This window comes from Carettochelys insculpta, chromosome 5, assembly GCF_033958435.1.
Source record: "Carettochelys insculpta isolate YL-2023 chromosome 5, ASM3395843v1, whole genome shotgun sequence".
Classification (NCBI taxonomy): domain Eukaryota; kingdom Metazoa; phylum Chordata; order Testudines; family Carettochelyidae; genus Carettochelys; species Carettochelys insculpta.
In genome coordinates, this window is record NC_134141.1 from 59,542,886 (window position 1) to 59,558,374 (window position 15,489).

Sequence of the window (15,489 nt, forward strand, 5' to 3'; positions counted from 1 at the left end):
GCCCTTGAACAGAGTTATGCTCCTTACTTTCTTGCTCAGCTGGCCCCAAGGCATTTCACAGGTTTCTATTCTTTCACCCTTTGTATTTAACTATATTCTCGTTCTCTTTATATTTATATAGGCTGTTAGAAGAGTTGGTGGGAAAACATGGCCTGAGCATGCTACTCATTTCTACATCTTCAGTCCATCAGCACAAAATAACTGGAAAGTTTATCGGTCTCCTGAGGGAAGGGTCTGCCTGCTTTTTTGGTTACACTGAATCACAGCTCAGCCATCAAACTGAATCCTCCTGCTGCTTCTGTATACACAGACAACAGCAGCTCCCACAAGTGATTTTTATGGTCTTCACTTGGCAAGAAAGACTGAAGAGAGATCATCTGACCTATTCTCTCCGAGATGGACATATATGGCAAGGTATATCTTGTGGTTTCATTACGGCAATGTACTCTATCTGATGTTTTAATTAAGACTGTATTGATTAACATTGTTGCTTATAATGGGAACTGTATGTGAAGTTTACCATCATGAAGCATGCAGGCACAATGAAATCACTCGGGCTACGAGAACAAGGTCAGAATCACCAAATTACAGTATTGGACTATAGAGGAGGCACCATCTTTAAAAGCAAGTTAATTGTATCCAACTACTTCAGAGCTTCCTCAGCAAGTTATTCATACCAAAGGTAGCATCAATTGTAATCAGTCATTAGACCTAACATGAAATAATTTTTAATCCTGCTTGAGATACGTCTTTCTAGGTCTTTTGTTTGTTTGTTTTGCTGAAGCTTAAGTCTTTATCCATTTCTTGCAATCACAGAATCCTAGGGCTGGAAGAGACCTCAGGTGGTTACAAGCTTTTTAAAAGAAGCTTCATATTTTGTGCAGGATTACTAGAAGTCTGAATCATAAACCTTGAACAAAATTAATTTTTACTATCCTGACAAATATTTTTTCTGCATCAGCATTCCAGTTCCAAGATATTTGCTTTTATGTATATTTTATTCTCTTTAGCAACTAACAATTTTTTACCCCAACTGTAAGAATAATCTGAACATCTAAGACTTTTTTTTTTAACTTTTGGGACCCAGTTCTCTACTCCTATCATGTGAAATAGTGCCAAATTATTATTGTGTGTAATTATTTTAGCTGAAGCCTATTAATCCTTGTGATTATTAATATAATGTCAGAATAAAACATCAGTTAATCTATGTTCATTCCTTCTCCGTATTGAAAAATTGGGAATTGAATAAGAAAACCTATTGACGTTTTATTCTTGCACTGTGTTCAAAATGAAAAAAAAATGCCACTATCAAAAAATAATACATATAACATTCATTAGTAAAAAAGTCAACGTGTACAGTTTATGTATGTTTCTAATCCCCTTTCCTGTCACTTTTTCTATTTTTAAGAAATAACTGTTAAGCTATAACTCCTAAATATTTAAAAGAAAATAACCAGAAAAGGACCTGGGGATTACAGGAGATGAGAGGCTGGATGTAAGTCAACAGAATGCCATTGTAGCCAAAAAGGCTAAAGGCATGTTGAGGTGCACTAGGAGGAGCATTTCCAGCAGATCTAGAGAAGTTATTATTTCCTTCTATTCGGCACTAATGACACAACATCTGGAGTATTGTGTCCAGTTCTGGGCCCCCCAGTATAGAAAGGATGTGGGCACAGTGAAGTGGGTCCAGTGGAGGGCAATGAAAATGATTAGGGGGCTGGAGCACAAGACCTATGAGGAGAGGCTGAGGGATTTGGGCATATTAAGTTTTCAGAAAGGAAGAGAGGGGCAATTTGATAGCAGCCTTCAACCTCCTGAAAGAGGTGGGGGTGGGGTTCTAACGATGATGGAGAGAGGCTGTTCTTAATAGTGACCTATGGCAGAACAAGGAGCAATGGTCTCAAGTTACAGAGGGGGAGGTGAAGGTTGGATATTAGGAATAACTATTTCACCAGGACAGTGGTGAAGCACTGGAATGCATTACCTAGAAAGGTGATGGAATCTCCCTCCCTAGGGATTTTTAAGTTCTGGCTTGAGAAAGTCCTAGCTGGGATGAATTAGTTAGAGTTGATCGATCCTGCTTTAGGTAGGAAGTTAGACTTGATCGCCTCCTGAAGTCCCTTCCAGCACTAGGATTTTATGATTCTATGAAACAGAATCATTGTCTGTCTTTTTTACCACCATCTTGGATGATTAAACTTTAAACAACTGAAAACACTTAATCTCTTTTTACCACTTATCCTGCTTGTTAACTTTCTTCATTCATCTCCAACAGCATAACTGGTCAGTTTCACTTTTGTTTCTTTTTTGTTTCATTTCTTGATTCTGTTCCCTAGAGCAAAATAATTCATGACAAAACCCAAACACCTTTCATTCATTTTTACTCCATTAAAACATTTATATAGCTATTTTTAATTTAAAAATCCATGCGATAGTTTGTACCTAAACTAATGTGGACAATATCCCTTTGAATTTTAATTGCAGAAAGTTATGTATAAAGCCTTTTAAAATAAATCAATTGGCCTTTCATGAGGCTTATTCCTTTTGGATGATGAAGCTCCACTATATTGTCTCAAATGGCATATTTTACATGAGTGCTAAGAAAGCATATTTTACACAGATGCTATCTGACATAGACTCATTTAAGAAAAAAATAATTATTCCCCATGGTTATATTAAACTGATTTGGTAAAATATTCAGGGATCTACAGTTCTTGTAGAAGGGAAGTATGGGAGTGCACATTCCACAAACATGAACAATTTATCATGGAAAATCTGAATTTGCCAAGTTCCAACTACAGTGATGAAAACTATGGGAACATACAACATGCCTCTGCAGAAAGCAAAAAGGGCAAAAATTGGCCTGAGTTATAACATAATTGTTTCAAAATCCTTAACTTTTATTTCCTACCTCTATAGGTCTCGCAGGAAACCCAGATGGGTGCTCACAGGGCCACAATGTTTCAAACTATATTATTGATTTTTCCATTAAAGTTATAAAAGAAAATCAGCTTGGTTCCGTCGACCATGCAAATACCCAACATTCTATAAATCTATTCCAAAGGACTGTATTGTCTAAGCCATCTCCAAAACAGAAATACCAGCTGTGTGAATATAATGCATTTCAGCTCTGATCCCATAAACCCATGTTTAAATAGGAACCAACTGGGCAGACTGCTCTGCCTTTGCAAAGCCCAACTGAAGCATTCTGTTTCAGGATCCAGGTCACAGTTATATGTGGAATTACCTGATCTGAATACAGAAGTGTTTGATTGTTGGCATAAATGATATGGACATACATTTTATAAGACATGGTTTAAATTTAGTCCCCTAACTCTTATTTTTTGAATATTAAATGACTCTCCATACAAGAATCTTTGTGTCTCAAGGATTTATGGGTAATTAATGTGTTAAATTTATCATTCACAAATAAATAAATACATCCATAGGCTTTATTGATTTATAACATCTGGTACAATATGATATTTGAGGACACGCCCTATAGGATTACATGTTTTCCAATAAACTTACTCTACATTACTGGTAAAATACCAAGTTTACGCTAATTATTTATAGAAAGTACAAGACACAAGGACAATGAATTATAAACTTTATTGGCCTGTTAAAAATAAATCCAGCAAGTACATTTATGTAGTCTGTCCACATTATTAAGATAGTATTTGAAATAAAAACAATTGTCAATTATTTACAATATAAAATCATGTTTAAACATGTGTGGGGATTGGAAAATGTAAGATTCACAACATGTTGATGGATTACAGCAAATGTATTTTAAAATGTATGGTAGGCTGCACTGTCTAGTTCTTGACAACCATTTGGAGCATTATTTCTCTTGAAACATGAGAAAACAGACTTTGAATACAGGCAGGTTAGTTTTCTATAGTGAAACTAAAATACAAAAAGAAAATGAAAGTGTAAGGTCACAGAGAGGTCGCTGTGTTAGTCTGTATCTTCACAAAACCAAAAAGCAGTCATGGAGCACCTTAAAGACTAACAATTTCCAGCTCTGAAGAAGTGGATCTGCCCCAGGAAAGCTCATCATCTAATAAATCATTTTGTTAGCCTTTAAAGTGCTCCATGACTGCTTTTTTGTTTTGAACATGTAAGGTTCTTAATGACACAGAGACGATTTTTGTATTTACTTAAGAAACCTATAGTCCCATGATTAACTTGTGATATGAGGGCCTGATCCTGCTCTCACACTGCTGTAAATCATCAGGAAATCCAGTGAAATCAATGGTGTTACAATGGTTAAAACAAACAAACAAACGAACCTGGTTTAAGTCAGCACACTTCAATGACGGTGAATTTCTGGCACCACTTAGGTCAACTCCAGCTGGCCTCAACAGGGCCGGAATTTCACCCAACTTCCATCAATATATTTCAGTATAACTAATGCCACACTACACACACCTGAAATCCTGCAGAACAGTTCTTGTACTTGCATTTTCCAGCAAACATCTGAACTCTAAAGTACCTCAGCTTTCTTGTACAGATGTGTTTATTTTGTGATTAAATTAAAAGCTAACAACAAGTGAGGTGTGAAATGTAGGAAAATAGGTGCACCTGTAGCCTCTTGCTTTCATTTTCATTTGAAAGTTTTACCTGGAGTTGAGGCTATGTCTAGCCCCTTCTGGAATCAGTGCAAATGCTTACACTCAGAACTGACCTCTTCCTTCTACCCTAATCCCCCTGAGACTCTGCTCCTTTAAGAGATGGTCTACACATTTTCAGCACTGCACTCAGTGGGGGTCAGATTGTCCTCCAGTGTAAGTGGCTTAGTTCCATGAAAATTAATGGAGTTATACATGTTCACGCCAGCTGAGGGTGTGTTCTTGTTAATGCAACTATAATTGTTTTGTTTGATACAGAAATAATTATGTTTCCAGCTGTGGATTTTAATTCCCACCAGTACCATTATTACTCCAATCTCAAAAAGTTTAAATTCTTATGGGAAGAGCTACAAAGTGGCCTCAATTAATCTTCTGCAGACGGCCCAAAAACCACACGTATGTAAGTAAACCAAGTAGCCAAACACCTAACCAATCCATGTGGGGTTGCAGAGCAGAGGATAGTTACGGGCATTAAAATGTTAGTGCACTGAGAGGCCACTTTTGAATGTTTTGACTACTTTCCATTTTGAAAAACTCCATTATGTGCCCAGCCACTCAAGAACTCTTCCTCCTGCTACTAATCCTAAATCTTTCACAGTTTGGACACACACTGACTTGAGTGCACCTACCCACGTAAAATATTCCAAAACCCTCCAGAAAGACACCTCCAGCTATTTGGCCTGGGGACTAACTCTTTCGAATATGTGCACACTTGGGCAAAGGGCAACAAAGATGCATTCTGCAGAGTGATAATGAAGGTTCTTAATGACATAGTAGTTGGGGGCTACTGATAACTTGCAAGGATAGGGTGAAGTCCACGCTGACCTTAACGGTTGGATCAGATCAGCAGAAACTGCATCTGCTTCCCTGTAACTGCAGGGGCCCATAAAAAACAAAAAACAAAAACCCTTGTAATCCTTAGAAAAATGTTTTTAGGAACCATTGGTGGCAGGACAGAGAATTGTATTCTGGTCAATAATCACGAAATATTAGAATTAATCCACAAAATACATGAAGTGGAATAGTTTCTAATTAAAATGTGGTTCATAGGTTTCTTGGAGATATTTCCTGCCCTGATGGGGGTGTGTTTCTATCACAAAACTCCCATTGTATTCATTAAAACACCCTGACTGTGCAACCCTTTGTTTCCAATGGTGAGCACTGGTCCTACTGAAGTCACTTGAACTGCTTGTGTGACTGCTCACCAACAGAAGAGTTTCACCATATGGCTCTTTAATGCTGTTATCTGCTAGATCTACTAATCCTCATTTTAAAATATAGTAATGCATACAATTTCCTTTATGGTCTGTCAAACTTGTAAACTTGGCCTTTAAAATGTTTCATGAACTTCTTATTACTCAGTAAAATAACATGAAAGCTTTTTAGTATCAAATGCTGGATGTTCAGTGACTGTTACTATTTTATTGGCTCCTGCCAGATTCTTGGACTGAATCTCACTTTTTTTTGAAGAGTCAGGAATCCTGTAATTAGCTGAGCCCTTTGTAAACCAACACTATTTGGTCAGATTGGTATCTCTACAGTGACAGGCAATGTCATTTATAATCATGCTGAAAAATAGCAATTTAGGGTCTACCCCAATCTCCCTGCTTAAAGTTCAACTCCCTGTGGCTTCAAGTGGCTAATCCATAGGCATAATGGAAAGAAAAAAATATAGAAACAGATAGCCATATTCAATTATTTCAATGTTATCATTGGGTAAAAAAACAGTAGTAACTAATCACATGCTGTAATCCATAATGCTCTGTGAATATCTGTATTAAGTAACAGTGGATTTAGTAACCTAAGTAAAAGATACCACAACATACTCAATAAAGATATCCTACAATGATGGATTGCTAGATAGATATCTCTATCTATCTATCAATGGAGCATAAATCAAATCTGATTTGTTAATGTCTTGGTTACACAAGATCCAAAATATTTTGTCAGTATGTACAGAGCTATTTGAAATTCAAACTTACTGCTGCTCCTTAAAGTTGAACTGCAAAGTGTCACAAAATAAATCACAAAAAATGTCAGGTAAGATCCTAAACCAGTAAACAGACTGTATGTACTAATTTTAAAACAAAACAAGAAAAAAAAAACTTAAAAATCATATTTTCCTTAACTTAGTTGCCAAATTCTGAGTTTGGCATTTAGTCTTTTCTCTGCCAAAAGAGAAAGGGGTCAGATCCTGGTTTCATTTACAGAGGAGCAAACATGGACTCACTTAGCTGAAACACAATACATTTGTATCCTTTGGAATTGAGATTGGAATTTAGCCCAACAGACCAAACTCTGACAGGACACAAGTATTATCCTTTTGTAATTCCACTCACTTTAGCTAAGTTAGCTGCGATTTACACCAGTATATGAGAGATTAGCGTCAGGCCCAGTGACATCAGACAATTTAAATGAAGTTGGAGAGGCATGGGCAAATGAGATAGTGTAAAAAGTCAACTTTAAACAATGAATTTAAAAGATCAGTAGGATAGACGAGAATAACCATGTCCAAACTCCTATGATTTGAATGAGCAATTCTCAAGGAACAAAATAAAGGTTTAGCTTATATCACTCCAACTGAGTTACTGTGAAGAACAGGCATAATTTTTGTCCTTCTCCCAACACTACTGCTCAAGGAGTACAGGTTGAACTAAGACATTGTGGATTTTTAACATAAACTATATTCAACCTTCACCTCCACCTCCATACATTCTTCAGGGGAGCAGCAGGAGAGGACCCCTCACTGTGAGACTTTCTGCTTGTGGGAAGGAAAGGAAACACCCTAACAATTCCGTTCCCCATTTGGGACAAAGTGATTACAAATGCAGCCACTTCCACGGATTTCAGAGACAGACTCCTTCAGGGAAGAGGGAATGGGGGTGTGAAAGCTTGGAGGGAATGGGAAGACAAGCAGAGCACTGGGGTGAGAAAGAGCAAGAGATTGGGAAAGAAACAATGTTGAAGGAGGGACTGTGGGGACGACAGCCACTGCGAGTGTTGGGGCCAGACGGGAGGGAAGCCCAGCTCTGTGCCCCCAGAAGGGGTGGAGCCAAGGGTAGGAGGGGCAGGACCTAGGATAGTTAGTCCTGAGTATTCACCCAGACTGTGGCACTCCCCCCACAACCCCATACAGAGCCGCAGAGCCACAGAGCTGCTGCAGCATTTCAAAAAGATCTGGAGCAGTGATGGCAGTTGGCACTCCGGGAACCTTTGAAATGCCGGGCATGGGGGCAACTGCCCCCTTTGCCCCTGCTGGCGGGTGTGAGGAGGTATCTTACACAATGAAGAAAAGAAAGAATACATGGAAAGCATGGAATAAAATGAGCAAAAGCAAATGATGCCATATACAACAATGCAGAGTAGAAGAAAACCAAACACTGAAAAAAGAGTACAACAGCCAAACAACAAATCAATAGAGAGAGTAGAAAATAAAAATGGGGTGAATGGAAAAGGGAAAGAGAAAGAAAAGCAAAACCAAAGAGACAATGTAAACTGAACCCCTTCTTTTTCTCCAGATGTTGTGTTAAAATAAATTATCAAATGTATTATCTAGATAAACCAGAAATGACACATGCCATGTTCTCAGCTTCTGATTGACTATGAGAAATTCAAAGTCAAGGTTCATTCATTCAAAACTCAAAAAATTTGGTGTGCAGAAATGGAAACACCAAATCTTTAAAATAATTTATCTCTACAGAGGTTCATCTCAGCATCTCCTTTTGGGCATTCTCTTAACTTGTTTTTTAAATTTCTAAAACATTTTTTATTGATTTTCTTCCTTCTTTCTTACCCTGATGTCACCTTCTGAATAGGAAAGCTCAGGCATTGAACTCAGGATTTGGCAAGTATTTGACATGGAAAGGATGTTCAAAAATTATGTCTCAAGTGACCCTGAAAATGCTTATGCATGTACATTTGTTTGGTTTGCAGGATCAACACCACAAGGTGTTATTTTGCACGTGCATTTTAAGTGCCAGATCAAAACATCCCAATCCAGCAAAGGACATAAGCATATAATTAAAGTTAAGCACATAGTTAAGTGCTATTCTGAACAAGGATTGACTTAAGTCCTTTCTTTGTTGAATCAACTCACCTGCACTAAGGCCTGATCCTGTATTCCTAATTCACACAATTGTTGCTCACCAGAATCCTATTACTAAAGTCAATGGGACCACTCACAGGAATAAGGCTGAAGGAATCAGACCTACATGTTTACTGCTTTAGGATTTTTGGGCCCCAATTCATTTTCAGTACATCCACAGTTCCACTGAATTCAAACAGGAATACTTACAAGTTTAAAGGTAAGTACATGCAGAAGTGTTTGTAAAATCTGGGCCTTAAATATCTGATTTTTGGAGGGTTTTTTTTCATTTTTAAATAAAAAAAACTTTGCAATTCATCTTTAATAAATACTATTTCTGAAAACCAACATATTTCCAGTTAAGTTCAAACAGAAAGACTTTTAGACAGAGAAAACAATGAAACCAAATTTCATTTAAATGCCATTTGGAAGCTACAGTAAAACAAGATAATAAAAAAGAATCTGATAGCTTATTTCTGGGCTTTCTTGAGCTTTATGGTGGCCTGAGGGCTGACTTTGTCCTGGTGTCTCCAAAACAACTAATGAGCTGTGTATACGTCTAGAATCCTCCAAACACAACCCATGTCTAAAACAGAAGTCCAAAGGATGTGGCAATTCACAGGACAAGAACCATGTCCACTCCCTATAGTGCAGCTTCAACAAACAAGCTCAACAGCCCCTCTTTCAGTTTTTCCTTATTTCATTTACCCATCCAGTGGGATCTTATGAAACAAAACAAAACCTAAAAGAAACAAAATAAAATATGAGAAATCATGCTTCACAAAATTCATAGAAAAATTAACACAAGGAAATAAACACAGATGAACACTAAAGATGACAAACATATGGAATGCATTTCAAAATTTACAAAATAAATGTTAAATAAAAACTGTACATGGTTTATGGAAAATGCATAATTTGTGTGTAAAGGATGTGGTTTTCATTAGTTAATTAAAATAAAATATTACAATGCATAGGGGTTTTATGCCAATCAAAAAGAATATTCACAATCAGATGCAATACTATATAACTGGTAGATATACACTGTGGTGTGAGGCATATTTTCATAGGCATATTTATGCTTTGTTTATATGAGTATCCTTCCAGCAATATTCTCTCTTCCTACAAATAACGGTGTCAGATCTAGCACACCTATCAAGTTTTAAATGCCTATAAATGCTGATAGATTCATACATTTAGGATGTGTCTATGCTACAAACTTACTTCAAAGTTAACATTGAAGTAGCATGCAGAGTGTCTACACACACTTTCCCTTACTTCAAAGTTAACTTCAAAGTAGGGAGCCCAACTTTGAAGTTCTTATCCATTCTTGTGGAGTTTAACTTCGAAGTAGGGTGTGTGTAGACACTCAACTTTGAAGTTGCTTACTTCAAAGCTGTACTTCGAAGTAAGCAACTTTGAAGTTATTTTTGTAATGTAGACACAGCCTTAGTGTAATATAGCACCATGTACTGACTTAAGTAGGGTTATAGGAACAAAGACTATAGATGGGATCAAGTAAGCACTTGGGATAGTCCACTGCACTGAGGAGAACCTTAATCAAAACCATTGCTTAACAAGGAGTAGATTTGGTAGAATATGGAAATTTCTGAGGAATCATGAGCTTACGGGTGATCATCAGCACATATTCCTTCCCCACTCCCCTATTTATTGCTCTGATTTGGCTGCTTGACAAAGGGAAATTGGCTATCACAATGCAATGCTCTTACGAAGCATCAAGTTCCCAAGTGTTCACTACTTTTTGCTTTGTGTTTATACACACAACTGGATCAGTCCCTGGGTGTCATTACCATCTTTGATTTACTTTGATATGAAAAAGGAAATTATAATTGAGGATAAAGTTGCCAATTTTTTCATAATGAATTAATTACCTACAAAACAACGGATACTACATCAATGACTAAATAAAAATCGAACTTAAAAAAAAAATCACATCAGTTTTTTCCGTCAATCTATCAAGGCCACTACACGAACCTTAATGATGGTTGTCTAAGACTGAGTCTTCAGGACCATCAGTTTTGGATCAAAATTAAATCCACACACCTGATTCTGAATCATAAATACTTCCTAGAACAACATCATCTTATACAGGCTGTTGTGATCTGACAGCATTGATGTTATTATATACTTCACTATTGATTGTCACCACAGTTTATTCTCATGAAATTATAAAAAAAAAAACATAACAAAAAAGGAAATAACATGAGAACTGGATTTACAAGCACTATACTTCTACAAATATAGGTTTCATCTATATGTCCTTTTTTTAATCTTGCCTCATTAAGTTCACAGAGTTTTTGTGATGACATCAAGTTATACCCAAAGATTTTGAGCCATATCCTGATCCTGTGTGAGTTAACTTTGTTATTGATTTCAATAGGAGCTGACTCTGAATGTTAGAGAGCAACTAAAAATGACTAATTAATTTATTATTCATTTCTTGCTAATTTAAATTGTTAGCAGATAGTATCTTCTGTTTGAGTTTAGGTAATAACAGAAATGGAAGCCAAATATGCTGGTTAGGGGCAACTTCACTTTTTCATGAGGGTGTGCACAAAATTCCTTTTCGCTGAAACAATCTATGGGATTTAAAATGATAAGCCAACAAAAACAAAGAGGGGGACTTGGCTAATCCACATAATTTCAGTGCAAGTGTGGATCACTTTTGAGCTGCCCAGTTTCTGCACAGGCAGTGTTTTTAACTGCTGTGAGGGGAAGGCTTCAGGCTAGATTTCTGTTGAGAGGATTAGTTATATAAGGTAACTGTCATGTAATGATGAGCTTCTTACCTACTCCTAAAGAATATTATGTTCTTGTTGGACTTGGTGCTCTTATTCAGGCAATTTTTATCCTGCTTTCCCCTTTCAGATAAAGTATCTTAAATTAAATTATTGTATTCTAGCCATGCTCTGGGTCCATGAAGAACTCCAAGATGCACCATTCAAAGAAATATAGTTGCAAAATTAATATCACTACACTTTATATTAAAATCACGACTGTTGGTTTGCGGTAAATCATTCCGTCCATTTGATTTTTTCATATTGCTGTTTGGGGGAGTTAACTTGCATATTAGTATTTTCATATTGCTGAATGATTATTGGAAGTCTCTTTCTAGGACACTCAGCATCTGTATGGGATTTTTCATTATTACATCGAAAGTTTCATTTCAAATTATTATATACATATACAAACTCATCACACATTATTAACACCATTGCTGATTACCGTATGTGAAAGAATTTCAGTTATTTAAGTTCTCCTTTCCAGCATCAAGCCTGAATTGCAATAGGCAAACAACAGTCACATTAGGCAATGAAAATGATTAAGAGCGAGTTTCATTCCTAGTTTTTATTCAGCAGTGTAAGTATTACTAGTTAAGAGAGAAAAAGTGGCTGGTACCATGCAATATACAAACAGACCAGGAGCCTCGTTCTACTTGTAGTTATTCCAATGTGAGTAGGGAGCACTCTAGACTGTACTCAGTGTTTTGTAAGGTTGAGGCCATCTATTCAAATCACAAATTCAGTTTGTTCCCAAATAAGATAGAAAGTCCCATATTCTGAACATGGAACTTGGTAATAATTTCCTTCTGATATTAGTTTCTCATACAGAGGATGAGACTTTCATAAATATTGTAGTCAGACTAATGGTCTTTAACAAACACTAACCAGTACATAAAGCAGGTTTTGAAACAAACTGATCAGTTAAACAGGAACAAGTCACCATCAATGTTCGCTGTAAGCTGAGTGCTTGGGCAGCCACCTAGCAGAGATTCTGTTGTTGCCCAATTTATTAACAGAGTGCTCACATCATCCACAGCCAGCATCACCTGTTTCTATTGGTGGTGCACATCCACACATGCATTGTTTCCTGTAACAAAATTTATTCTGCTCACGGATGGAAAAAACTTAGAGGAACGTTGGTCACCAGGACCAGATATATTCACCCAAGAGTTCTGAAGAAACTCAGATATAATGTTGTAGGCAATACTAACTGTTGTATGCCACCTATTGTTTAAATCAGCATCAGAATAACTAATGTAATGTCAGTCTTTAAAAGCAAAGAAAGCTGCAGAGCCAATGTGGGCAATCAAAGGCCAGTCAGCCTAAGTTCAGTACCAGGCAAATGGGTTAAAACAAGAGTGAGAACCAGAATTCTTAGATACATGAGAATATGTTGTAGAAAAGTCAACATGACTTTGGTAAAGGGAACTCATTCCTCACTAATGCATGGGAATTCTTTGCAGATGTCAGCAAACATGCAAACAAGGGTGATCCATTGGATAACGTTTCCTTGACTTTCAGAAAGCCTTTGACAAGGTCCCTCAAAGAGCCTTTCAAGAGAAGTCAGTTGTTACGGGAAGATCCTTTCATGGATTAGTTAGTGGTTAAAAGATAGGAACAAATGGTAGAAATAAATTATCTGTTTTCACTGTGGAGAGGAAAATAGCAGAGTTCCCCAAGGATCTGTACAGGGACCAGTGACATTCAATGTATTCATAAATGATTCGTGAAAGAGGGATAAACAGTAAATTGACAAACTGCAGACATTACAAAATTATTCGAAGTACGTCCAGAGTTGACTGCAAAGTGTTATAAAGGGCTCTCACAAAACTAGCTGATGGGGCAACACCAAAATGGCAGATGAAATTCAATGCTGATAAATGCAAAGTAATCTGCATGAGAAAAGATGATCCCAACTATATGTGCAAGATGTTGGGGTGTAAACTAGCTGCTGTTACTCAAGAAAGAGATCTTGGAGTCACTGTGGCTAATTCTCCAAAAACAGCTAAACAATGTGAAGTGGGGGTCCTGAAGAAGCCATTAGGAACATAAAGGCTACATCCCCTTGGAGTGAGCTGTTGAAAGAAGTTACTGTCAGAAGAGATATTCCACAAAATGTCTATTGACAGATCACAGCCACACAGCAAAGCGGATTGTTCATTCAGTCTGCTCTGTTGACAGAGTGGCCAGACTGCCCAGCCTCTTTCTTGACAAAACAGGACCAAGAAACCCATCACACAGGGTCTCACGGATGGCAAGCTCTTCCAGGAGCCCTGACCAGGCATGACCTTAAAGCAACTCCCCGCACCCACGCTCCCTGCCCATGGTGAGGCTTGCCCACCTCCTTGAGGAAGAGTGTAGCTAGTGCGGGGCTCACATGCTTTCTGTGAGAGTTTCACCCTTCCAGATAGCCATGGTGACAGGGCAGCTCCTGGGCTTGCACTAGATCTACGCACAGCTGCTGGAGCTGCTGATCACCCTGATCACAGTCATCAGAGAGGGAGCCGTGTTAGTCTGTATCTTTGAGAACAACAAGAAGTCTTGTGGCACCTTATAGACTAACAGATATTTTGGAGCATAAGCTTTCATGGGCAAAGACCCGCTTCATCAGATGCCTGATCACAGTCGTCCTCCATCTCCTCTTGGGGGACACAACTAACAACAGTATTTAGGCACACAGCCTCAGTGCCCCACAGCCCCACCTGTACCCACCCCCCCCGAGTGACCATGTGGGTCTGGAGGTACATCACCAGTTCCAACTGGTGGGACCAGCTGGCCATGGGGCAGTGGGATGACCAGAAGTGGCTCCAGAATTTCTGAATGCAGGACACCTTCCAAGAGCTCTGAGCCTGGCCTAACCCCACCCTCCACAGACAGAACACCTGGCTGCTGCTGAACATCCCCCTGGAGAAATGCATCGCCATTTCTGTATGGAAGCTTGTCACCCCAGACAGCTACCACTCCACTGGGAACCTGTTCAGTCTGGGGAAGTCCACTGTCAAGGCCATCCTTATGTAGGTAAGGCATTCTCAAGCAGCAGGCCCTGTGGGGGGGAAGGGGAGAGGAGGGCATCCTGCCCAAGGGGGACTCTTGGGGAGTGGGATCAGGGGAAGCCCAATTGCAGGGTGACTGTGCCGTCCCACTCTCATGCAGACCTACTCCCGAGAGAAGTTGTCTTATGGTGTGGGGGCACCCAAAGATCTTGAAGGAGGGAAAAAGGATGTGGGAGACAGGGGAGCCCACCGGAGCCCAGGGACTCCCTCCCTCATTCACTCACTGTGGACACCACCCATCCCCTCATGCCCTGGCTTATGAGGCCCTACACCAGCCACCTGGACTCGAGCCAGGAGCTCTTTAATGCTCAGCTCTAGTAGGCATGAAACCATTTCCAGTGTGCCTTCAGCCATCTGAAAGCACAGTTTAGGTGCCTCCAGACCAGCTGAACATGGGGGACCACAATGTCCCCTAAGTTGTGGAGGCATGCTGTGCCCTCCACAATATAATGGAGGTGGAGGAGGCCTTCCTCCTGGGGTGGGGGTCAGATGCCAGTGATGACTATGAGCAGCTGGGAGCAGCTCCCATCTGCCAAGCCCATCAGGACAGGCTGTGGATCCATGAGGCCCTGAGGGAGAGCTTCTCCCAAGCACCCTAATGACCATCCTCAAGGCACCCCTGGCAGGGGCCTCGGACACACAGCCCTACCCCATCCCCACCATGACCCCTCCTGACACCCTCCAACCCCTCCATGCCACCCCATAAAGAGGGACAGAGGGGTGGTGTTCATATAAGTCTACTTCACGTTAAAGTGTGTCAAATAAAGCTCATCCTAAAAAACTTTGTACAGAGTGAATGCAAAAAAGGTCAACTATATTTAGCGCAGACGGAGCGTGGGACATGGGTGGGCAACTATCAGGATTTGGATTGTGGGAGCACAAATCCAGGTGGGGGTGGGGAGTCATGACTGCAC

General features: G+C 39.2%; 1 protein-coding gene across 4 annotated transcripts in view; it reads right to left on the minus strand.

Moving 5' to 3' along the window:
* The window catches only part of NTRK2 (neurotrophic receptor tyrosine kinase 2), a 320,394-nt gene that overhangs the window by 156,703 nt on the left and 148,202 nt on the right, over positions 1-15,489 (minus strand). Inside the window, exon 13 of one of the 4 annotated variants that reach the window (XM_074995169.1) lies at positions 3,478-9,460. The exons of the other annotated variants lie outside the window; for them this stretch is intronic. Coding sequence (XP_074851270.1) covers positions 9,423-9,460 — 38 coding nt within the window. The 3' untranslated portion in view covers positions 3,478-9,422. Of the gene's footprint in view, positions 1-3,477; positions 9,461-15,489 lie in introns of those variants that run through there. 4 annotated transcript variants of the gene reach the window in all.